The 25,051-nt window shown below is 43.4% G+C and overlaps 2 protein-coding genes across 6 annotated transcripts; both read left to right on the forward strand.

Annotated features, from left to right (window-relative positions):
* Positions 1-488: 488 nt before the first annotated feature.
* Positions 489-9,399, forward strand: u2af2a (U2 small nuclear RNA auxiliary factor 2a). Of its 5 annotated transcripts, none has more exons than XM_084027485.1 (12): positions 489-1,098; positions 1,988-2,129; positions 3,542-3,577; positions 4,462-4,568; positions 4,772-4,923; positions 5,103-5,219; positions 5,304-5,460; positions 5,583-5,662; positions 5,995-6,117; positions 6,298-6,384; positions 7,069-7,317; positions 7,427-9,399. In XM_084027485.1, exons 1-12 carry the CDS (start codon positions 1,050-1,052, stop codon positions 7,559-7,561), a joined length of 1,434 nt encoding a protein of 477 aa, XP_083883611.1. In that variant the 5' UTR covers positions 489-1,049; the 3' UTR covers positions 7,562-9,399. The 5 variants fall into 5 exon arrangements, with proteins under 5 accessions (XP_083883611.1, XP_083883612.1, XP_083883613.1 ...); XM_084027486.1 differs by having other exon boundaries at positions 5,304-5,442; XM_084027487.1 differs by lacking the exon at positions 3,542-3,577 and having other exon boundaries at positions 1,964-2,129; positions 5,304-5,442.
* A 6,555-nt stretch (positions 9,400-15,954) lies between these two features.
* Positions 15,955-22,384, forward strand: cacng6b (calcium channel, voltage-dependent, gamma subunit 6b). Its single transcript, XM_084027516.1, has 4 exons — positions 15,955-16,600; positions 19,152-19,226; positions 20,817-20,954; positions 21,055-22,384. The coding sequence occupies exons 1-4, from the start codon at positions 16,237-16,239 to the stop codon at positions 21,273-21,275; spliced, it is 798 nt and encodes a 265-aa protein (XP_083883642.1). The 5' UTR covers positions 15,955-16,236; the 3' UTR covers positions 21,276-22,384.
* Positions 22,385-25,051: the final 2,667 nt, after the last annotated feature.

Consider the following 25,051-nt stretch of genomic DNA (forward strand, 5'->3'; position numbering starts at 1 on the left):
AAACGTTGACACACAGTCACAATGAAATTAAATGGACGAGAAGAACCAATCAACTCACTATTCATAACATTAGTAAAAACAATAGTGGGCAATATAAGAAAGAACATGTAGAAAACCACGCCAATTACGCATACAGTTATGTGAGAAATGGATTTATGTTCTCTTTTTCGCTACATTATGCAGTAAGCTTTCCCTTGAGTGCTATTTTGTCATTTCAGTTTCTTAATTAAAAAAACAATTTGGTCCATAGGGGGGGAACACTGAATATGATTTTTATGGAACAGATATTTGCTCAAATCTCGAAACTGGTGACCTGCAAAATAACACACTGATCCCACCTTAAACAATATGGTTTTAGAAGATATAAATGAGCCATCATTTTGCTGTGAAAAGAATAAGGATGGAGCAAACGTAGAAAGTATACATATTTTGCGTGCGTCCTTGCAGGAAGCGTCTTTTTCACTTACCGGAAACCTGGGACTCATCAACTTCCGGTGTCACGGTGTACCTGGGAGACGGAGCAAAAAAGCGGGCATACCGAAATCTTTATTGTTTTCGCAAGCTTTCGAGCGTTTACAGGCGTATACATTTGACTTATATAGTCAAGTAACTGCGCCGTGTGTATCGATGATCGTCTGGGATTTGTTTTTCGCTTGGAGAAGAGGCTCATTCATTCGTCTTTCGTACTAGCTAACTAGCTAGCTCCCGATCGTTCACACTAGTGTCTGGAAGAGCAGGCCTTATTCTTCTGGACTTTGCTACTGCTAGTAAGCTAACATTAGCAGGCTAACTCATGCGAGCACGTTTCCTTTCTCAATGACTCTGTCTGTTACGCTGTAAAAAATATTACCACACCGCTTATGTGTGTGCTGGTGAACGATTTTCGTACTTCTCGTTAAGTAGGCTGCTGGTTGAAGCGAACTCACTTGAGCTACATCGGCGAGGCGCTTGCTTTTAAAATTGTGGTTCACTTTGTTGCTAGCTTAAGCTAGCCACCGCCAACTGAAGAACGCACTCGCTGAACGCGTAGCAGCCTTCAACCCACCGGGATGTCGGACTTCGACGAATTCGAGAGGCAGCTCTCTGAAAACAAACAAGGTAATTTACACAATTTCACAACAAATTGAAAACGGCGGTCGCACGTTTAAATGACCGCCGTCGTTTTTTAGCTAACCGTGGCTACGTCTATTTACTGGAACACGGTAGACAATATTATTAGCCCACGCTCTTTAACAGTTTCGCATGTAATGTAGTTTTACTATTGCTCGATTCTATCGAAACAATCATGGCTCATTTCAAAAAACGTCTTTCTGTGGTAGCATCCGTATATATCGATAACTGGCGTAGCTATTTAAAGCTAACTTGCATTGTTTCTTTGTGGTAGGGCCAGTCTATATCATGGTGGTACTCCTGCCGTTGCCAGCTGACAAAATTACTGGGGCAGCTAGCATTCATTCTTTGCAGCTGTTGCGTCCAATACACATTTCTAGTGTTATGTAACGTTATCAATTTCCTTCCATTTTCTCCCAACTTGGCAATAACGCCACTAACCATAGCCATGACCCGTATCCCACATTAAGCTCTGTTTAACCCAGATTTACATTACACTCAATACACTGCTCCTAGTTATGAGGCCACGTTAGTCTATGAGCTGACCAAATTAAACAGTGCGACACATGGATACCAAACGTTCAAACTAGTCATCTTTGGGTTTAGTTTTGTATTTAAACAGAATCAATTGGGAGCATTTCAGCCTATCCCTACCATGGAAGCTGTATTCTTATCAAATCGCTACCATATACAAACTTCAGTACCACCATATGAACTAAGGTAATGTTGGACAACTTCATGCTCTCTGATGTCCATCCCAAATCAAGTATTGCCAAACATTTTGAAATGTCAATGTCAATTTAATTTCTTAACTGACTAGCTGTGTATTCAATTTCATATGCCATTCTATAAGTTAATAAGTGGTCTATTCTTGCAGCTGAAAGGGACAAAGAGAACCGCCACCACCGCCGGTCTTCCTCCCGCAGCCGCAGCAGAGAAAGGAAAAGGAGGAGCAGAGACAGGGATAGACGCAGCAGGGACCGCCGTGGGGACAGTAAGGACCGCAGACACAGACGCAGGTGAGTACCTTGTCATATAACCACACCCGGACCAAAAAGTGATGAACGCTACCATCACTTAAACATGTATTCCTCCCGCCTGGCCTTGCAGTTCATGTAATTACCACTGGGTAAAAGCCAAATCTTTAAAGCATATGCCCCCTGAAAAAACATCTTTTGACTAACAATTTATTTTATTTCAAGGTTGTTTTGCAGTTAGTTGTACAGATGTACATCAGCATGCACACGCTTTTTGGAGTTCAACGTTGCTCTGAGTGTGCACACAGAGATCTTTTTTGCCACACCAGGCACCAACATGTCTTCTCCACACCGTCACCTTGGATCTATACAGTCGTCTACTGTATTGTAGGTGGCTGCTAATTCAAACACATTTTTGTCCCGACCTTCTGATCCGCTCCCATCACCCATTCAAAATCTTGGGGGTTGATCTTAACTTAATAACATTTGTAAATACCATTTCTGGCAAGAGTGCAAACACATAAAGCTTGGCGGTTTTGACTGTAAAGTGTAGCTGTAGATCACAGCAATTTTATTTGGACTGGCTTTAGACAAGCTCGTCAGTCTCCAATGCACCACTACCTTTGTCACAGGTGCTAATGACATTAGTCATTTTTCCTCAAGCTTATGAGAGACATACTATTTGCTAATACACAAAGCAACAGCTGCTGCAATCTCTTTTATAATATTGATGTTTCAGCACAGAATATAGAAAGAAAAGGTTTTAATACGAATTTCACATCCATCCTTAGAATAGTAATTCACACAGACAGGTATTAATAGAACTAGAATTGCTGTGTAATTTTGGATTATTTGAATATTCACAGGTGTCTAATTACACCAGATGTCTCTGGTACATGCAGCCATGCAGTTCTTGTTTGTCTCACGATGACCCAGAGGCGCATCGTTTGACATAATCTGTTTAGTTTCGTGGCTGTGGGAACCTTCTCATACAATGCACGTTATTCCCAGAACACTGCCAAAACCGGAGATAAGCACCTACTGATGTGACAAGCCTGTCTGTTGTCAGGGAAACATGCTCACTTTTGGACACATAACACCACGTCTTTTTGGAGATAATTAGCAGTGTTGAGAGAGAGAGATCGCTTTACAAAAAAAATATGCTTCTCAGGACATCCGGTGTTGGTCAAATGGATTAGAATTTCGAAGGCAGATTTTTAATTGTTTGAGGCCTGGCTTCTCCTGAGTGACCATGGCCTTTTGTAATGCTTCTCAACGCTCTACTTCTTGGCTTTCTGTGCCTTAAAAATGCACACATTCCCAAAGGCTTATGATAGCTTTTTGTATTTGGTGAGGGTCATAGACATGCAGGCTCAAATCTTTTGAAGTGGAAATATTGGTGAATGTCATGATTGATTTCAGAGAAATGTGAAACCCTTCCAATGTCATTTCAGCTCACCAGCCAGCTTCCCCCAGGACAATGCTGGAAGGTAATAAAGCAAACTAACACAAAGCTGGTTTGTGCATTATTGCAGGAACTGCAATTTAATAATCTGTCTCCGATTCTTTGTAGTATCGACTCATTATGGAAAAATATTCCTGGATGAGATTTTCTGTCCCTTTATCACCACGTGTACAGGGTTTTGATCAGGGGTGTAAAGATTGACAGATACAACTCAGAAATTGATACAAGAGTCTTAGATAGGGGTACATCAATACAAAACGCAAGTGATTGATGTTAATGTGGCAAACATTGATACATCAATCATAAACGGATACATTCAGAACGTGTCACGTGTTGTCTGTGTGTACGAGTGGAGAGACGTCCTGTCTTGAGACAGTCGGCAGCGAGACCTGGCCCCACCTCTTCGCTGCATACAGAGGGGAGACAGTCACGCATGCCAGCAGGCAGCACTAGTGGGGCCTAGCTAGGGAGCAAGATTGGTTATTGGTTTGAAAGTGTGGGACACTGTGTCACTAATTTGTTAGTCCACATCATCACAACAGATGTAAGGGAAAAAATAGAAGTTTAAGGTTATCATTAATTACAACCATTGCCAATAATCTGCTAATTAGTATAGGAATTATACAACACATTATGAGCATACTATTTGTTCAACTGAATCTGAACAAATCCTTACAAGGTTAACGATCATATTTGTATTGTTTGGCTGACCATTTATCGAGATGTGTATTGAATCATCTTGAGATGGAAGGAGGCACAGCCCTCGTTTGATGGAAGCAGTAATGGCAAAAACGTCTTGCAGTAAATTGTTTGAGACATGACCCATCATCGGATCTAGTAGTTTACTGCCGAGATATCTTTTGCATGTTGAGTTTTCTACTTTTATTTCACTGTCTATTCCCCCAACAGCCGCTCACCACACCGTGAGAAGAAGAAGAACAAGGTGAAGAAGTACTGGGATGTCCCCCCACCTGGTTTTGAACACATCACTCCCATGCAGTACAAAGCCATGCAAGGTAACAATTCCAGTTTTCTTTTCATATATACTGATATGTTTAATAGTCTTCACAAAAAAAGGTTATTCTTATTTTTCCCCATTTCTTTACTACAGTAGTTAGTGAAAAGTTGCACATCTTACTGCAGCACATGAGTCATGTGCACATGAAGCTATTGGTTTGGAGAATTTGATTGTTGAATATTTCCTGTCTTTGCTCTCTAGCTGCTGGTCAGATCCCAGCCACAGCCCTCCTCCCAACCATGACTCCAGACGGCCTGGCTGTTACTCCCACCCCGGTACCTGTAGTGGGCAGCCAGATGACCCGGCAGGCCCGCAGGCTCTATGTGGGCAACATACCCTTTGGTATCACAGAGGTGAGGGCCGCGGGAATACTTTTTTTTTTTAATTAATTACTTCACCCATGGGTGTGAACAGAGCGTATTTAGGGCGAGATTCAGGTTAACAATATATCTAAATCTTGAATACACTGTCGCCCGGTCTCAGAGGGTTAAAATAAGTCTGTTCATTAATTCCCTCCCTCTCTTCTGTATAGGAGTCCATGATGGACTTCTTCAATGCCCAGATGCGTTTGGGTGGTCTAACTCAGGCCCCTGGAAACCCTGTCCTTGCAGTACAGATCAATCAGGATAAGAATTTTGCCTTCCTTGAGGTGAGATAATATTCTTGTAAGTATGTCATGTTATCCCATGATATATCTATCGATTTAATGACCTCTAATTTTGTTTGTTTGTAGTTCCGTTCAGTGGACGAAACAACACAGGCAATGGCCTTTGATGGTATTATCTTTCAAGGCCAGAGTCTTAAGATTCGTCGTCCCCACGATTACCAGCCACTGCCCGGCATGAGCGAGAACCCCAGTGTCTATGTGCCTGGTACACAGCCAATTAATGGTTTTTAACCCTAAGTACTTGTGGCATAATTCATGAGTAATTATTAATACACTCTTCACAGGAGCTTGCTCTCTGTGATGTTCTGTTCGTGTTTCATACGGTTGTCTTCGCGTGTGCTTCAGGTGTTGTCTCCACAGTGGTGCCGGACTCTGCTCACAAGCTCTTCATTGGTGGCCTGCCCAACTACCTGAATGATGACCAGGTCACTATTTCTGCATGTATTTCTTTGCCTCCAAACCAGGCTACAGCTTATGTACCACATATGCATAGAACAACACATGTATGTTCCAATGCAAAAAAAAAGAAATGTGAATGCTCCCACATTACCTTACACACCATCCTCTTTGTTGATTCATACCTTGTTTTATGAAACCGTACACACATACACTTCAAATATTAGTTAAAGTGAACATTTTGAAGGAGAAACAATGAGAGAAGAGCCTGCCTTTAATGCCAATACTCAATGTTGAGCTGTTTGATTTCATATGATGGAAAAGCCTGGAATCAGTGGGCATTTTGTCTAATGTGATTCAGGTGAAGGAGCTCTTGACGTCATTTGGCCCCCTGAAGGCCTTCAACTTGGTGAAGGACAGTGCTACAGGCTTATCTAAAGGATATGCCTTTTGTGAATATGTTGATGTCAACCTCAATGACCAGGTAAGCAATGCTATAGAAAAAGAAATGTCTAAATTCGGTTATCCAGGATATTATTCCCCTTTTTGATGGCCAGGCAGTTGTAATAAACACTGTCCAAATACTACTACATTGCATTTTTAAACTTCCACTGTTGCATGGTTTTTTTTGAAAGAATAATTTGAAACTTTGATATCTTTACAGGCTATTGCTGGGCTGAACGGCATGCAGCTGGGAGACAAGAAGCTCCTGGTGCAGAGAGCCAGTGTGGGATCCAAGAACGCCACTCTGGTGAGTGTCCAAAGGCTGGACAGATGACGGCAGGGTGGTGGGAGGCCGGATGCTCTTTTAGAGCTGTTAAATGTATCTGCCACACTCAGGCACGCTGCCTACTAATGCACCATGATCAGTCCCTTTCTGACCTCACCCACATAACATTGATTCACCAGAATGACCAACGATTCAGGATACAGGCTCTTAAAGTCGACCCATATGCAAAGTCCGTCCCTCCTAATGATTCAGATATCAGATTGGTTCTCTGATTGTCAGAGCTGAGGTGAGGTCACAAAGTGATTGATTAGACAGAATGCCCCACAAGTGAAACTTCCCCTGTACAGTAAATGTCTGCAGTAGTCGGAAATAATATTTTGCATATTCAATAATATATTCAAAGCAGCATGAATACCTGGATATAGCATCCGTTATTAACCGTTGTTTTGGAAAAATTAGTCCATTTAAATTCAAAATTCAAATGTTTTGTAATTTATGTGAACCAATACAGTTAGGGGAATCTTAAAAGTGCCAGCAGTCTCTCTCATTAAATGAGAATAAATAGTAAGAGACGTTTTCTTTTTCACCTCTGTTTTGGCCAATGAGTCCACATTGAAGATGCCTTGCAGCGAGTCATTCTACCTAGAGCACATTATGTAATGTATGCCTTTGACCCTGCTCTAACCATTCTGTCTCTCATTTTAGACGAGTATAAATCAGACCCCAGTGACGCTGCAGGTGCCGGGTCTGAACAGCTCAGTGACTCAAATGGGTGGCCTGCCCACTGAGGTCCTGTGTCTGATGAACATGGTGGCGCCAGAGGAGCTGCTGGATGATGAAGAATATGAGGAGATTGTGGAGGATGTCAGGGACGAGTGCAGCAAGTATGGCCAAGTTAAGAGCATTGAGATACCCCGGCCTGTGGATGGTCTGGAGGTGCCCGGGACCGGCAAGGTAGGCACTGTTGGATTTAATCCGATTATACATAATTTGATCTGTCTTGGGTGAGATCATGATGTACACGTAGTCATCGCTCTAATGTTGTTTTTCCACTCTTTTGTAGATCTTTGTGGAGTTCATGTCCGTTTTTGACTCCCAGAAGGCCATGCAGGGGCTGACAGGAAGGAAGTTTGCCAACAGGGTGGTGGTGACCAAATACTGCGATCCAGACGCTTATCACCGCCGGGACTTCTGGTAGAGGAGGCATGAAGAGAAGAGGGGCGGGGGGAGGGAGGGAACATGTATTGCCCACTATCCAAATCAGCCCCCTGATTGATTTGGCAGAGCAACATTTCAGGTAGATCTGAGAGTATTAATCATTTGACAAATGGTTTGGTGATATCCAATTAATCATTTGAGATCTACATGAAATGTCCAGCAGTTAAAACAGCTATTTGAATGGGGAGGGTTTATGTTCAGTCCATAAGTGAGGGGGCTAGATTTGGGTGGTATGGGTGTAGCTGGGTGGGATGGGGGAGTCAAAGATTTTTGAGAAATGTGTGTAATAATAGGTCCAGGTTGGGGGTCAACATTTTTTATACTTTGTGAGACAGGGATGTCATTTTGGGTGGGAGGGGGGTGCCACACTTTAAGGTTTGTATTTAAATGGAGGCTGTCTGTTTGAAGTACATTAGGAAGACGTTGCAGGAGGGAACTAACTGGACTGTTGTGATGGAGAAAACAGGAGAAACATTTGCGAGAGGGCAATGGTGAGGAAGATGAGGGCATTTTTGTTTGACTATCTAATCTAGATATACAGTAGCTGTAACATCGACTTCCGTTTTGCAGCCATCTTTAGAAGGGCGAGAGGAGAGTCCACACTTTTTCTTTTCTGTTTGGAGGCCATTTCTTCATGTTCCTTCATTTTTATCAGACTACTGCCCCCCTCAGGATGATTGTTAGAGAATATGCTGTCTAATTGGACTCTATCTGAATGTCAACTGTATTTGTTCCAATACTGTGCGTAGCTTCACTGATTTGAGCTGTAATATCACCTTATATTCAGGCCGCAGAATAACAATGAGCTGCAAAAAGAGTTTCTTTGGTTACTTTTTGCAAGTCCATCTTTTGTGCATAGCTTTTAACAAGTAGGTTGTTTTGTCTCAGCAGTTCAGTACTGACTATATTCAAGGGGAAATAAACAAAGAAAGATGGGGAGAGGCAAACAGATTCTCTAAGGTCTTTAATAGGGGATTTATCTCTTCCTTACCAAACAGCCTTAATGTTACTACATGTCAATTCGCTAAAGAAATGAATTCGGCTTGCCCCCTCGATCAACGATGTCTGTACGTTAATAGATGTCACTATCTTGTCTGTTAGCTTTGCATCACTAGTTTTCATCGTTTCCCAGCAGACTTGGGGTGTAAGATGTGTTGGACCCTGTTTTACTTTTTGTGCAACGTCTCACCTCTTTGATAAGACCAAATAAACATGTGACTAATAACCATGACTCATGTTGTACCACACGGGGAACTCAAAACAACTTCCAGCATGACAAAATTGCGGATGGCTTGTGTACACTAATTCATCCAAACTAATGCTGTAATAGCTCTCCAGAGACAAATTAATCAATGTAATCATGAAGCTAACTAAATTTCAACAAACAATCTGACATCTAAGTGTTTGGCTTTCATGGTGTTACTATTTGGGTATTTTCACTGGACTGAAGGGTGTCTGTATGTACATAGAAGTCTGCGTTCCTCTCATCTCCCTCATCTTCTGCCCTTGATGCTCTCCGGACCACATGTTCACACTGTACGGGGCTGAGACTATGCTTTCGTTTGTGTTGCTTATGACGTCGCTGAAGAGAGTCTGTGTCAGTGATAACTTATGAGATGTTACTCCCTACTTTCTGAAATCTGCGTTCTCAGTGTCACCGTGTCATTTAATTTCTTTCTCTTTTTTTCTCTCTGGAAAAAAAATGTGATTTCTTAAACAATTTAAAAACCTTAAAACCACATTTAGTTTATGAAAAGCAAAAACAGTCTTTCATTTGTCCAAATTGTTTTCAAATGTTGATTAAAAACTGAATTTACATGATGTCTTTTTTATCCTTTGTTTCCTCACGTGAGCCCACATCCACCCACCTGGCTCCAGCACATTTGATTTCACCAGCAAGTGATAAAATCCAGTTAATTATGTTGATTAGGTTCAGCCATTTGATGGCGTATCTTATCAACGCTCATTGTTAATGTAACTGTCAGAACGACGGTGCTATCTCACAATTACAAAAGTTTACTCAACTATTTTGTAGTTATACTGCAAAATGTAATATAACAGTACAAAAGTACTATTATATTTGATCTTTTTGTGAATACAACCCTCTCAAATCTTGTAACCCATTGGCTTCCTTATTTCTCATATTCCTATATGCAGAATGAAAAAGTATGACATTTGATTTTAATAATTTCCTCTGCTAGGTAAATGGGGCAGACAGGTTATAGATACTATAAAATAAGAAAAAGAGCCCATAGTGTTTGTATTTAAGAAAGTAATTACCTGTTATGTCGCATACTCTTGGAAAAATGTATGGTGAGCCAAAAAAGTCATAGTGTGTTGAAAGATACGAAAGTAATTCACAGTGAAGCCCGGGAAAGAAAATATTTTTTTTATTGGCGTTCTATACTATTCGTTTTTAGTGACTTTTTTTTTTTTCAATATACTGTATTATGACTTTTTCTAGATACTATAATATGGCTTATTTCATGCCCTTTTCGACATACTATACTAAGCATTTTAAACATACTATGGCTTTAGATGTACTATACTATTTTTTAAACATACTATACTCTTTTTCATGACTTTTTGACATAATATAAGCAGGAATTATAGCTCAGGATACATCTCCACGGTGACTTATGCCATAACATATGTCCAGATGTGCAGCAGCCCGTTTGAACCCGTGTTGTATTGGTGGGAGGGTCAAGGGAAGCAGCGTACATGTCCATCATAACACTCACGTCTCTCCTACTCCGCCCTTCTTCTACACACCTGATCATACAAAGACTCACTGGGACACCTACAGGTGAGGAGGGTAATGTCCAAACAACGGTGGTTCACGTCTCGCGGGGTAGGTCGCCATGGTAACGTATAATGTTGGCGATCAGCTGGCACCAACAGACCTACAGTGTGAATGCGTAAATGAAACGGCATTTAATATCACTGCCCATACTGATCCTTTTAATTATGCTGTGAGTGATAGTGAAACAAGCCTTCTTACTGCCTTGATATGTTTCTATAATCATGCTATTTTTCTGCAAGTCTGTTTCACACCACCGGGGTTACAGCTGAAGGAATTAATAATTTAATACATGCAATCATTTCCCCAAGGGGCTGCATAAAGCTTCTTCTATTCTTCTAGAAGAAAACATGGAAGCAACACGTGTCATTTATGAGTGAAATTCACATATTGACTTCTTCTCCACTAGACAGCCATCTGATCATCTTCCCAAACATCTTACAAGCAGAAGTTAAGATTGAATCAGATAGAAGCGTCCTCCTTTATGTAACCCATTATCTCCTTTGGCCAAAATGATATCTTCCTCAAGTCATACAAATCATTTAGGGTGAGCTAATCAATATGCTCCTTTGGTCTTATTTTCCTCTCCCTGCTCATTATTCATCATTGCTATTTGTATGCCATTAGTTGGATTTTAACTTGTGCAAATGAACTAAATTCAAACTCATGTTTACTCCATAATCATGTTATACAATCATGATTTGCTTATGAATAGTTGCTCTTTGTTGAGTTGGTGCTGTTTGTCGTGTCTTTTTAAATAATCAGTCCACATCTTGGTCAGGAGCAATACATGCAGCGCTATGTCCCCCTGGCACTGTAACTGCAAAACGGTTACAGGAGAGCAACCAATCGGTCATGAAATAATGTCCTGTGTCAGCTGCCCATCTCCATCTGCATCGCTGCACAAGAGCCAGCAGCGGAGCCGCTGAAGCAACGCTCGATGCTTCCTGTTCCCAGAGGGTGCAGATGAAGCTCTTCTGGCCGGGGAAAACAAATCCACCAGAGGAAACACGTAAAACCGGACCCGGTTGCCCAACATTAGTCTGTTAAAGGTTATTATGGGCCCTCTCAAGGCCTGATGCTGCAGTGAAGATAGCAGATGGATTGTCTCCCTCTAGTGGTGAATGCCAAACTGTATGGTCATTGTCATTCTGGGCAGAGCCTCCCCATTGATCCTCATTCAGAGAGATAGAACACTGCAGCAGTGGGAGAGTGCAACGCGATGGATGCGGTACTCTGTGTATACGGCCGTTTACATTCAGCCTATGGGAGCTGAAACACTCTGAGCATCCCACGGAAAAGAATCTGACAGAAACAACTCCTCAAACTCGGAAACAGAGAGACTTCAGGTTGAATATTATGAAAAGGGCTTTTTTACAAAGACATTCTGACATGTCATGGTCGGAGGAGCAGGTGTAGTGCAATGGATGATGGCTGAATCCCATTTAGCTGCATGCGTTTCAGGGTCCTTGTATTGTGAAGGTTGGCTCGCGGTCACACTTACGAGGACACTTGAACAGAACAGACACATATTTATATTCCGTGTTTCGTTAACGAATCCCATGAATGGTCAGTACTTTTGACTTCTGCAGACTTTCTCTGCCCATCAGCTTGTTTCTCCTGAAGAGGTTCATATTTAAATACAGATCACGAATACCTTTTCATTTTAAAAAACATGTTTTATTTACATAAACATTTGGGCATTATAGTTCTTTTTGTCTTTCTTTTTTGCAAATGTTGAATAGCATGTTTATTGGGGATTATTTTCAGCTATGTATTTACACTTAAAGAATCGTATTTGTGGTTTGACTACAAATGAACTACAGCGCCCGCGTTGTCCATGTAGGTCATTGATGATTGATTGACGTATTCAGACAACAATGCACAGCGGATCAATTAAACGGTTTGGTTTGCTCATGGATTTGTTGACACAAAAAAAATAATAATCAGAGAATATGCTTTCATCGGGCAACATTTCTCAGCCGTGATGACTTTGCAGCGTCAGATAAGAAACGGCTGCAGCTGTACTGTGCGGTCAGTGTGCATGGCTGCATGCGTGAGCACACGTGTGTGTGCAGTTGGGTGTGTTCGAGCGTAAAGCGGTCCTGCTGACAGGGCCACTTGAGTGATGTGGAGACAAGACTGTTCACTTCAGCATACTGTAGATTATTGATGGCCTCAGACTGCCAGTGGACAGTTTCTATCAATCTCACATGATGGAGGAGGAGACGGCGGCTGCATTAATCGAGGCAAAGTCATTTTAAAGAATAGACACACATATGTGCTTTAAAACAGACAGCTTTACTCTGGATGAATCCATTAGTCATGGCTGTCATGACCCAACGTCTCTGAGAAAGTCCGTCTGCACACTGAGCTGCAGCTTCAACAACAATCGCTCCTAAAAAAGAACAGCAACTTGACTGTTCTGGACATTGTAGGTGTTTATTTTCCTGTCACTGCCTACAGCCTGTTTTGTCCCTTTTCTCCGATTCTCTCCAGTGTTCTGTCTCCGGCCCCCGACTCACTCTCAGTTTGCATCACCCCCCCTCCTGCCCTCCCTGTGTGTGGCTGGCCGCTGGGGTTGGCCTCCCTCTTGCTGTGCCACGTATGTAACCTAAACTGTGGAGGAGCCAAGAGGGGCTGGGCCACGAGTAAAGCTTTCCACAAGACCAGGCTGAGTCCCTGAAATCTCTCTGGACCTTGCTCAGTGAGGAATGAAATGGGGCTGCACTTTCTCATTTTCTTCTCTAAACCACTTCATTCTGAACCAGTGTAGCCCATACTGCACACATAATCGTTTCTTTACTTTTTTATCCACCTTTCACCTCCTTTTCCCATCCTTCTGTCCTCTCACGCACACATGTTGTCGCTCTCTGCTGCTCTTTCCATCTCTCCGTCTCTGCGTCAGGTTTGCACCGAGCTCACAGGATACTGTGTTGCTGTAAAATGCTATCCAGGCCCCTCTCGTATAAACACAGGCTCCTCCTTCACCCTTACTTAATGTCATTAACAGGTGGCTGTCTAAAATAGACACACACACACACACACACACACACACACACACACACACACACACACACACACACACACAGCAGGGCATATACTGATACAGACATGTTTTTAATCATGCTGGCGTGGCTGTCGTCATGTGACAGGACCACCCTGCTCCACTCCAGTGCATTGATTTAAGATCCAAACATGCATGCATGTGAATGGGTGCTGGTGAGAATGCAGGTGCCGTCCAGGCGGAAAAAAAAGCAGTGCAAACGAACACATTTAATCATCAACAGTGTTAACCAACCAGGCTGCAGCCCCCTCCCCTGTTACACTCACTTTCCATAACCCACATGTACCTCCCTCTCCCCCCCTCTCTCTCTTTCTCTCTCACTAACTCTCCCATCACCACTCTCCCCCTCTATTAAGTTTCAAGCGTCTCTTCCTCTTGAACTGAACAACACACACCAAAACAGGTCAGACTTCTTCTTCTTTTCCCCCAATGCTTGAGCCAGCGGCTGCTTTCTCAGCCGCGTGTCACACAGGTGGCTGTCTTTGGTGAAACGCTGGAGAGATCCTGGTTTCCCTCCTGTGAAATGGCCCTGCATGTATAAGCTTCATCTGCTCAGCTGCTGCAGGACAGGAGTCAGTCCACCATAGTTTCTGTTGTATCATCAGCCCCAAAGACATGCACGTATATACGCTGCTTCAGTCAATGCTTTAGTAGAAAGTGAGCGTGTGTTGTCCTCCAGCAGAGTGGCCGGCGGGCTCTGACCCCTCCAATCAGGCCGTGGTTAATATGGATGTAATGTGATCAAGGTTTGTGACTCTGTGACTACTAACTTGGCTGTCAGCAGCTGCAGTCTTCATATTCTTTATTGCAGTTAATGCTGGAGGCCTTTTCAAATACACGGCTGCTATTCCAAACCTTTGGATCATTAGAGACGTTTAATTTTTGTAAGATTAGCTCTTAATATGAGGAGATTATATCACGTTACAGTGCTTGCTGTGAGGCGGGATCAGGTGATAGAGTGATAGAATCGTTTATTGACTTTTGGCAGAATAATATCATGATGATATGATCTTATCGTGTTACTGTTCTGTACGTTTCTGTCTCTTAGCAAGTTGTGATTAAAATCAAACTCAGCTGCTAAAACAAACTCACCATAAGATCCATGTTATATGTTCTGGAGCTTTCAATTGTATCACATGATCTTCCTCAGAAAAATGAGTTTATCCTATCAAGTATAGAGTTGGCTTTTTCAAGCACGACTCAAGCTATTGGCTGTGGTTAGTTTTGGGTTTTACACATATGGAGAACATTAGTTTGATCATTTTATATATGATCTGACACACTTCTGCTGTATCATAATGTATCAGTCATACCAGAAGCCTTACAAATATTGTTCTAATGATTTAAAGGCTGCAACCTTCAAATAATATAAATATATCATACAGTTGAATCGAATAGAACACATTATATTCATTTAAAGTCCACATGATGAATTAAAATCACTCACCATCATTTTAATTTTTTTTTCGGTTAATATATGCTATTTTGATAATAATACTCAGAATGAATACACTGCAACACACTTAAATTGAAATGAGCACATTGCATCCTGCTCTTGCACAGTGGCTTCATGTAGTGCATTGCCTATATAAAACCCCTGATGCTGTCAGTGCAAACCTCTGAATTAAGTGATCCACCAACTGTGTGTGACCTGCTGCTGCTGCCTTTAACTGGCCAGGCCTCTTGCCTCCACTATGAGGACCTGTTGGACACCACAGCAGAGTTAATTACTGCACCCCCCCCCCCCCCCCCTCTCCGACAGAGAGGTCAGCCATGAATTATCACCTCTCATGCTCCCACGCAGCACGGCGACACCATTGTGGCTGTCACTCACGTTGTTTAAAGAGCTCCAAAGGCAGACAGTTTGGAATAGCAGAAACAACTGCATAAGCCTGGACCCCGTCATGGTGAATGTGTCGTACGCTGAAACACACACAGACACACTCGCAGACTCGTCAGATTCTTTCTGCTGGTACACGTAATGCAGGACGGGAGGTATTTGTGGCAACCCCGTTATCCCCTCAGATCAAAGGGATCTGTCTAAGCCAGAGGGAGTGGACCTGTTCGGGGAAGGGATCTGTTGTCAACTCATCTGGGGAAAGTATAAGATGGGTGGTCCGGGCTGGTGCTGTGGTTTTATCTATCACCTTGAACCGCACCGCCCGACTCCACCGGCCCCATCCAGCCCCAATGGTTTCCTCATCTGAGGCGAAATCTGCCTTTCAGGGAAAAGCCATATGGCTTATCTACTGTCGGCTGAGAACATGTTATATGGCTTTTAGGAAGGGAATATTGTAGATGCTGATAAAGCTTTTGAAAATTAAATATTGTCCTGGTGCTGAAAGGATTTTGCTCTTGTGCAGCATATGCTGCATGTCTTTCATCTTTCTGTGTCATCTCTCTATTTCAGGGAACTGGATGGAAAACAGACACTGGCTCTCCTGGTTCTTACTGCCGTCTCCCCCATCTTATCACTTCCTTACTTCATCCCCCCAAAACGTCATTGTAGCTCTGTTCATATTTTTCTGCCCACTTATTTTCCCCTGATCCTTTGTTCAGCCAGCCTGCTTTTGTTCAGTTTACCCATCCATCACAGGATAGTTGATAGCTGTGTCTCCTCTCTTTTTTATATATTATATACAAAACGTACAATCCTGCACTGTCTTCACACTTAACCTCTCCCCGTTTTACTTTAAACCATCCTCCCTTCTTTTTCATCTATTATTCCCTCCTCTAATATTCCCCGTTCTTTCCTCGGCTCTTCCCCGGGCCCGGCCTTGAGATCAGTATGTGGTCCAACTTCTTTGTGCAGCAGGATGAGGACGGTCGCATCGGGGTGGCAGGGGCCGTCCAAGGTGGGGGTTTGGGTGGGGGGAAAGGTGTGAGGGGACAGAGGAGGATCCACAAGATGAGTGACAGCCAGGAGGGAAAGATCAAGCTGGCCTTCTTCGTGTCTATCATTGGCGTCACCCTGACAGTGTTGGGCATGGGGACGGAGTATTGGGTGGAGCTGGCCCAACCAAAGAATTTCAGCGGCAACCAGACCTGCCAGATGGCCCATTATGGCTTGTGGAAGGGCTGCGTCCGCACCCTATGGGTGGCTGACATCGACCCAGAGAGGACGAGCTGTGGCCCCGCTGAACTACCTGGAGGTGAGACCTCTGGCTGGAGTGTGTCCGTGTGGGTTTGTGTTCATCTGTCCGTCTGTCTGTGCCATCTAGGAGGTGAGCAGGTGAGCTTTCTGCGGGGCATGTGTCTGTTTTGTTTCTCCGACTGTCTGCTCATGTCTGCTTCTCTGCAAACCGGATTGCCCAGCCATGCAAGTCCACCTCGAGGCTGCCTCCACGGTGCAGTTTGAGCATCGCTATGAAAGGGAATTCATAGAAAAGGGTGAAAGGATGTTTCAGAGGGGTGGAAAGTCGTTGACATCATTGAGGGAAAAAATGTGTGCAATTAATCGCTACATTTTTTCTTTGCCATCGCCACTGATGTGAAAACAGAGGGCGCATGCATAACTAATATAATGTATGCCCTCTGGGAATATGCCTACGTCGGTAGGTCTTTTATCTCAGCCCATAAGGGACTGAGGAAAACCATGCCAACACTTTTACATTTGAATAAAAAGTCATTTCAACCCATGAGCGATCCCCTGCAAAGTGATTGTTACTAAACATTTCAACGCAGTTTCTCCCCGTATGTATGTGCATCCCCTTTAACCTTGCAGAGGGATAGAGAGAGGATAGCAGTCTATGTGAAGCTGCCTGCATACATATGTATCTGGGTCATCCTACAGATAATGTGCAAATTGAATCATTAAAGAAATGCGTTGCTCAGATGCAGAGCAGGACCACAGAGAAGCTGTTCTCGATGCTGATGCCATTGTAACGACATAAAGCAGCACCCAGATACATGTAGCATTGTACAGTATCATCTTTGTCCCGGCATTGTCAGTGTTATGAAGCATTGATTTGGAGTTCTTCCCCTCGCACAGATAGGTGATAAGGGGCAGACCGCAGGTAAACATCCACGTTTAGTGTTGTGAGAACTCCTTTCTAAAAGCACTTGGTTCAACTTGACCATGGTTAGATTCTCCAGAGCGCGTTGATTATCTCAGCGATGACCTACTTCTGTCTGACAAAGCAAGACTGGTGATGGAGAGAGACAGGTATTGGGAGAAGTGAGACAGAGATAGGAGAAGCAGGCTTTCCAAGGTGCTGCTCTTAGAATCACCGCCTATCTCCAGGAATCCGCTTGCTATGCACAAATACCATTCACACGCATCACCTTGAATGATGTGGCATCGCATTGTTGTTTCTGTTCGTTCGTCAAGGGCTAATTCATCTGACCTGTCAAAACGTCCTGCATCTCCAGCTGCCAGCATATATGTGTGTGTGTGTGTGTGTGTGTGAGAGTTGGTGTAGGAGAGCAGCCAGTATGCTTCTGACATCTTCCTCACGCGTCCTAACACTGTTGGCCCACGCCGCCTGTCGCAGATGGTCGAGGGCTTGTCATGTTTGGAGGAAAACAACTGTTTTTTTGCCATCTCCGCCTCTCTGTTTCACATCGCTGTTTACATGCCTTTGGCTGCCGTCCCGAGCGGAGTGTGGTCCCGCTGATGCCGCGCCTGTCATCTCAAGACCAGCTATCCATCTTCAGCTGCCTGCTGGAGAGGGACGTGACAGCTCAATAATTATAGCCTCAGCAGGGGTAGCGAGAGCAGAAAAAAACTGAAAAACAGTTGACTGTGATAGCATAATGTGTTAAATAATCAGTAAGCTGACAAATGGTATGTCGGCTTCATTAAAAATGTTTGCAAATGTTCTCAGACACAAACACATTTGTGTGTGAAAGAAACGTGGAAGCATGTGTGTGTGCTTGTGTGTGCTTGTGTGTGTGTCTGCACAAGCATGTGGTCATCTTGGACCACATAATATTCAGTGGGTGAAAGTCATCACTATGCGCTTGTGAAGCCAAGTGGAATCTGACTACTTCACAGTTTTTGTCTAAATATAGAGAGGGGGAAACGAGGGAGAGGGACAGACAGGGACTGAGGGAGAGGGTATGTCTAATGCAGTATTAACCAACCCCTCTGTGTTTCCTCCCCCTCTTGACATCTCCTGCTTCCCTCACCTCCTTCTCCATCTGTGGCTCCCCTCTCTTTTCCCCTTCACTCACCACCCCTTCCATCTGCCCCGAACTCACTCCCCCCCCCCCCCCCCCGCCTCATCCTGTGAGTCTCTATCCATATTTCCTGCATCCCCCTTCATCATTCGCTCACCCCACATATCCCCTTCCCCTCACTCCTTCTTCTTCTTCTTCTGCAGCCACGCCTCTCCCTTTCTATCCTCCATCTGCCCCTTCTCTCTGCCATCCACCCTCAGTATTTTGCTGTCTTTCACCCTCTCTGGCGGCACCATATGTGCAGTGCTGGGCAGTGTGTGTGTGTGTGTGTGTGTGTGTGTGTGTGTGTGTGTGTGTGTGTGTGTGTGTGTGTGTGTAGCGGTGTGTGTCTCTGAGTATTCCAGCTAATGCTCGACACTTGGATATAAATAGGAATGATGCCTGGAAGGACAGAATGCATAGATGCATAGGAGGCACATAACAGAAGACCAGCAGCCATCCATGTGTGTGTGTGTGTGTGTGTGTGTGTGTGTGTGTGTGTGTGTGTGATCTCTTTGTATGACCTTTTTTATTTATCCACAGAAACCAACTGCACCTACTTCAAATTCTTCACCTCTGGGGAGAATGCAGTCATCTTCAAGAAGACGACGAACAAGAGTGAGACGTCACACTCCCTGCCATTTCTGTCACACATGCAGATGCACGCTGGCAGTCGGACCGTGGCTACCATCAATAAAGACGTTGGGTGTTTGGAGGACCGCGGTGCTGGTTTTTGCATGTTTCAGCCCATTAGCTTCTGCTGCCACCCATTTCCCAAAGCAAACCATAAGCTATCAGACTGATTAATGTGTTTACCTTCATATCCAAGTGGCCCCGGTTTGAGTGGAATTTGAGGATCAGCTGGCTAAGACGTGATACTCAAGTCAGCACAAACATTTAACATAGAGCTATGACAACGGATCACAATCAGAAGGTGTGATGTTTGTGTACTAAACCCAGAACATAAGCAAACATGATGTCACCACGTGGATAGTGGGACGCAGCCACACTGGCAGCGTAGCTGTATGATAGCATTGCCCATCATTTGAACAGCCCAAACGATAATAATAATAATAATAATAATAATAATAATAATAATAATAATCTTTCCACCACGAGGTTGACATGTGGTTTGGGGCGTGATATCTTTGAACTGTTGGAAGGATTTCCCTCATTAAGAACAGTGAACACTTCCCTTAATCAGCATCAGAGAAGTCAACACTTGTAATACCTGCAAACGTCATGACAGTCCCATCTTTACTTTGTGTTTAGTGCTTATGTCATCAATACTGACATACTAAACTAAGATGATGCACATGGTGAACATTATATCTATGTTACTTTGTCACTGAAAGCGTGTTAGCGTGTGTGTGTGTGTGTGTGTGTGTGTGTGTGTGTGTGTGTGTGTGTGTGTGCGTGTGTTGCCAACTGACTTAACCAAATGTTTCCCTGCGATGATCGATTCACATCAAGAAAGGGTTAAAGTCTCTGAAGCTCTGTTGGAAAATCAGATCCACACAAACTTGCACCAATCAATGTCTGCCATGAATAATGAATAAAAAAACATGAATTAATGTAAAAACTGTAATAAGTAGATGCCCCCCCCCCCCCAAACCTTTGTCTTTTTCTCATCCAAACAACAGAATCCATCCCTACAGCTGGTAATGGGATATTGGCTGTGTTTCAGTTGATATAATAATAATAACAACAACACCAATAATAATAACAACAACAATAATAACAATAATATTAACATTAATTAATACTAACAATTTATTAATATTAATAACAACAACAATAATAATAATAATATTAACATGAATTCATACTAACAATTTATTAATATTAATAACAACAACAATAATAATAATAATATTAACATGAATTCATACTAACAATTTATTAATATTAATAACAACAACAATAATAATATTTGCCTGAGTGTAAAATACAACACAAACTGGCACCAGCTGTTGTTGAAATGTTGATCCTGTTTTTGGGTTGCACCTGTTCAGGTTTTGCGATGCCAACACAATCTGTGTTAAACAGAGCCAGCATGGGAAGTGGCACAATTCACAACATGTTTGTATTTTCATAATCAAGAAGAATCTATAAAACCAGTAGAATTAAACTCTGTGAGGTGGTGTAATATCTGATTTCACAACACCATTTCTTGCTGCATAACATGACTGATACTTTCCATCACAGAGCTGAACTTAGCAGCAGCCATCTTGGCCCTTCTGAGTCTGACCATGATGGTGATGGGCTCCATCTGTATCGCCATGTCCCTCAGCAAAGGAGTGCCCTTCTTTCTCAAGCCCGCCTCCTTCTGTTTCATCCTATCAGGTGGGACCTCACTGTGCTGCTAGTTGGTTTTGGACGTTGTGGAGTTATCTTCAAAGTGTTTCATGTCTCATTGTGTTCATGTGTGTGTGTGTGTGTTCAGGTGTGCTGGTCCTCCTCTCCATCCTGATCTTCCACCAGTCCGTGCTGGCCTTGCTGTCCAGTGACCACTCCGTGCCTTTACACCACGAGCTGTCCTGGTCTGTCGCCTGTGTCGGCTCGGCGGGAGCCATTCTTATTTTCGGAGGATTCCTCTTTGTCATCCTCTCCCTTCCTTTTAGCCCCTGGCAGAAATGCTTGCCACACAAGAATAGCGCCACCTAGCACCTTGAATGATAATGAAATACGCAGTATTCTTGACATCTTGTTTGAGAGTAAGGGTAGACGTCTGTTTCCTGAAGGCTGTGACTTTTGTCGGAGAAGCTTACAAGGTCTTAATCAAATGTATGAAAGAAGTCAGCGACACATGAGTAAGGCCTCCAGAATGTGCAGTGTAGATTTTTAGTGTGTTTAAGTAGGAAATAGATGGCGGGAGCACCTGCAGCCGTACATCCACACATGAACGTCTGCTTCCACGGAAAAATGCTCAGATACTTTAAAATGTATTGTAGTCTGTTTAATATTGAAAACCATTTCTGCCAAGAGAATATTTTTGTATAAAAAAAGAAGAATCAGAAAATTAATTGAATTGAACAACAAAATGGGAAGTTTGTCCAACCCCTTTAAAAACTAAAACATGTTTCATGAGCTGACTAAAGCTGAAGTTACACTTTTTGTGGGCGTCCAGCTGTCTTTCATATCTAAATCCAAGTTTTTTAACATGCTGAACCTTTCATGGAATTTTTTTTCCAGATGGAAATGGGCTTCTATAGTTCTATATATATAATGTCTCACCACATTATCATGTTTACACAGCTACTGTGTTTTTCATCCTGCCATCAGCATGGAGGAGTCCAGATTTCTTTCAGTGAAGTTACTTGTCATATGTATATAAAAGTCAATGAGTAATATTCTAGGAATAAGAACTATTAAGCTTTTTTACAGTTAATATCTGATTGACAAGGGGCTTCATGTCATTATTTATTACTTGTGTGTTTTACAATTTTTCGTGCTGCTTCAGTATGAATGTATGTTGAATAAAATCAACTGCGAGAAGTGATTATATACCATTTTGTATATCAGAGAATTGTATGGACTCACTAAGCTCATCTTTGTACATAAACTGAATCAATGTGTTTGTATTGTATGAATGACAACGGTTTGTTCTGCAGTCTCCGGCCACTTTATCTGCAACAGCGGTAAATACTCTTCATTATTTTTAAGGATGCTCACCTTGTCTCTCTACTAGGACTGCTGTTTTACAAACTAGATGCTTGTTTCTGCTCATGTGTATGTACAGTATGTGGCACCACTTTTGCATCATTAAAAGGAATTAACCCAAAAAAGACTTGCTTCCTTTCTGTGTGCGTATTTGACACCCGCCTGCCCTCAAACGTGACATTCAGCAGCTTTCAACCCTCCACAGTTACTCCTCTCCTCTCGGCCAAACGTCCACCTCCCCCAAACCCTTGCCTCTATAATTAGGCCGGAGCTCATCGCAACGCATTTCAGTGCAGCGGTTGGGAAACCTTACACTTGAATGCCAACTATGCCCCCCCCCCCCTTTCCCCAAGCTTATCCTCAGACCCCTTTGCCCTCTCCTCTCCTTTCCCACCCCTGACCTCAGTGCGTCACTTTCCCTGCTGTCTCCAGGCGAGTCGGCCGATCACTAGTCCCCCCCCCCCCCCCCCCCCCACACACACACACACAAGGACAACGGGACAATCACGACAGAGATGTCCCAATAACTGACTAACACCGGGCCTACTGGGAGAGTGAGTGGCAGCTCCTCACACACTCACACATGCTTTTAACTCTCATTGGGCAGAAACTGAATCCACATGACACACTATCCTGGTTGTATATTTAGCTGTTAATAGTTCTTTAGAGTGCGTGTGACAAGTTGTGCACTACCACTACTATAGCTGCAAGTTTGTAAATGTAAATGGGCTTCCTTGACATCTTCATATTACTGATATATTGCCAAAATATGTGTGTCCATATATCTTAAGCTGTAGAGGGAATGGTAGATGATCCCAGTTTGCTTTGGCAGCCTCTCATCCTTCCTCTTTGAATCTCAGCTAGATCACTGTGACTTAAACCGGGGTGTCGGTATGATAATAGCAGGGGAAGGCACTCCAGATATCTCATCCTCAGGGTCACAAGGAATCTCACACTCATTGTCAAGGTTGTGACACTGCTTACCTCTGCCCTAATGCGTCTCAAGTATCGTCTCTTATCTCTGAAGAGTCCCACTTTCCTCCCGACCAGTGGTGAACCCTCTGCCGTCAAAGCAAAGCCTGCCCAGTGGACCCGAAGGGGCCAAAGCAGACCTTTTCCACACTGCAAATGTTCATTCAAAATCATGCATGAGGTACCAGATGGCCCCATCAGAAAAAAAAAATTGCTCAGGGAGGGCGGCGGTCACAGAAAAGTGCACTGAATTAACTTTTTCATTATCCTATTTGACAAATACAGCCCATCTGGCACCATCCATACATTTGCAAATACAATGAACCTCAGGTCTGACAGCGAAGGTTAAAGTCTGTTTAGCCTTACAGCACACCGAAGCGACCTCCAGCTTGAGTTGCAAGGAATGTTTGACCACTAATGCTGTGTGTGTATTAGAGCCCAGCAGTGAAAGTAACTAAGTACTTTCATAGAGTAAGTTTACCAACCGCCTACAGAGAGAGAGAGAGAGAGAGAGAGAGAGAGAGAGAGAGAGAGAGAGAGAGAGAAATTCAAATTAGCTTCACCTGGCACCACTACAACATGAAGATTATATCTACTCATTCAAATATTGTTTACTTCATAAATGTTCTTCACTGGAGGACGATTCTCAGTGTGGTGCATCCAAATAGATCTTTATCAAATCTTGCATGTTATACTCACATATAGACTGCACATATATACTATATTGCCAAAAGTATTCACTGACCCATCCAAATAATTGAAATCAGGTGTTCGATCACTTCCATGGCCACAGGTGTATAAAAGCAGCACCTCGGCATGCAGACTGTTTCTACAAACATGTGTGAAAGAATGGGTCGCTCTCAGGAGCTCAGTGAATTCCAGCGTGGTACTGTGATAGGATGCCACCTGTGCAACAAGTCCAGTCATGAAATGTCCTCCCTCCTAAATATTCCACAGTCAACTGTCAGTGGGATTAGAACAAAGTGGAAGTGATTTGGAACGACAGCAACTCAGCCAAGAAGTGGTAGACCACGTAAAATGATGGAGCGGGGTCAGCGGATGCTGAGGCACATAGGTCACAGAGGTCACCAACTTTCTGCAGTCAATCACTACAGACCTCATGTGGCCTTCAGATTAGCTCAAGAACAGTGTAGAGAGCTTCATGGAATGGGTTTCCATGGCGATCAGCTGCATCCAAGCCATACATCAGCAAGTGCAATGCAAAGCGTCGGATGCAGTGGTGTAAAGCACGCTGCCACTGGACTCTAGAGCAATGGAGATGCATTCTCTGGAGTGAAGAATCACGCTTCTCCATCTGGCAATCTGATGGAGGAGTCTGGGTTTGGCTGTTGCCAGGACAACGGTACTTGTCTGACTGCATTGTGCTACGTGTAAAGTTTGGTGGAGGGGGATTATGGTGTGGGGTAGTTTTTCAGGAGTTGGGCTTGGCCCCTTAGTTCCAGTGAAAGGAACTCTGAATGCTTCAGCATACCAAGAGATCTTGGACAATTCCATGCTCCCAACTTTGTGGAACAGTTTGGGGATGACCCCTTCCTGTTCCAACATGACTGTGCACCAGTGCACAAAGCAAGGTCCATAAAGACATGGATGAGAGAGTTTGGTGTGGATGAACTTGACTGGCCTACACAGAGTCCTGACCTCAACCCGATAGAACACCTTTGGGATGGATTAGAGTGGAGACTGAGAGCCAGGCCTTCCCTCCAACATCAGTGTGACCTCACAAATACACTTCTGGAAGAATGGTCAAAAAGTCCCATAAACACACTCCTAAACCTTGTGGAAAGCCT

This window comes from Eutrigla gurnardus (genome assembly GCF_963514095.1).
Source record: "Eutrigla gurnardus genome assembly, chromosome: 14".
NCBI classification, from domain to species: Eukaryota; Metazoa; Chordata; class Actinopteri; order Perciformes; family Triglidae; genus Eutrigla; species Eutrigla gurnardus.

Excerpts from the sequence above, each read along its gene's own strand:
- u2af2a (XM_084027485.1), top strand. The coding sequence starts at position 1,050 with ATGTCGGACTTCGACGAATTCGAGAGGCAGCTCTCTGAAAACAAACAA. Across the intron at positions 1,099-1,987 it reads GCTCTCTGAAAACAAACAAG|CTGAAAGGGACAAAGAGAAC; the intron begins GTAATTTACACA and ends CTATTCTTGCAG. Across the intron at positions 3,578-4,461 it reads CCCCAGGACAATGCTGGAAG|CCGCTCACCACACCGTGAGA; the intron begins GTAATAAAGCAA and ends TTCCCCCAACAG.
- cacng6b (XM_084027516.1), top strand. The coding sequence starts at position 16,237 with ATGTGGTCCAACTTCTTTGTGCAGCAGGATGAGGACGGTCGCATCGGG. Across the intron at positions 19,227-20,816 it reads CAAGAAGACGACGAACAAGA|AGCTGAACTTAGCAGCAGCC; the intron begins GTGAGACGTCAC and ends TTTCCATCACAG. Across the intron at positions 20,955-21,054 it reads CTTCTGTTTCATCCTATCAG|GTGTGCTGGTCCTCCTCTCC; the intron begins GTGGGACCTCAC and ends GTGTGTGTTCAG.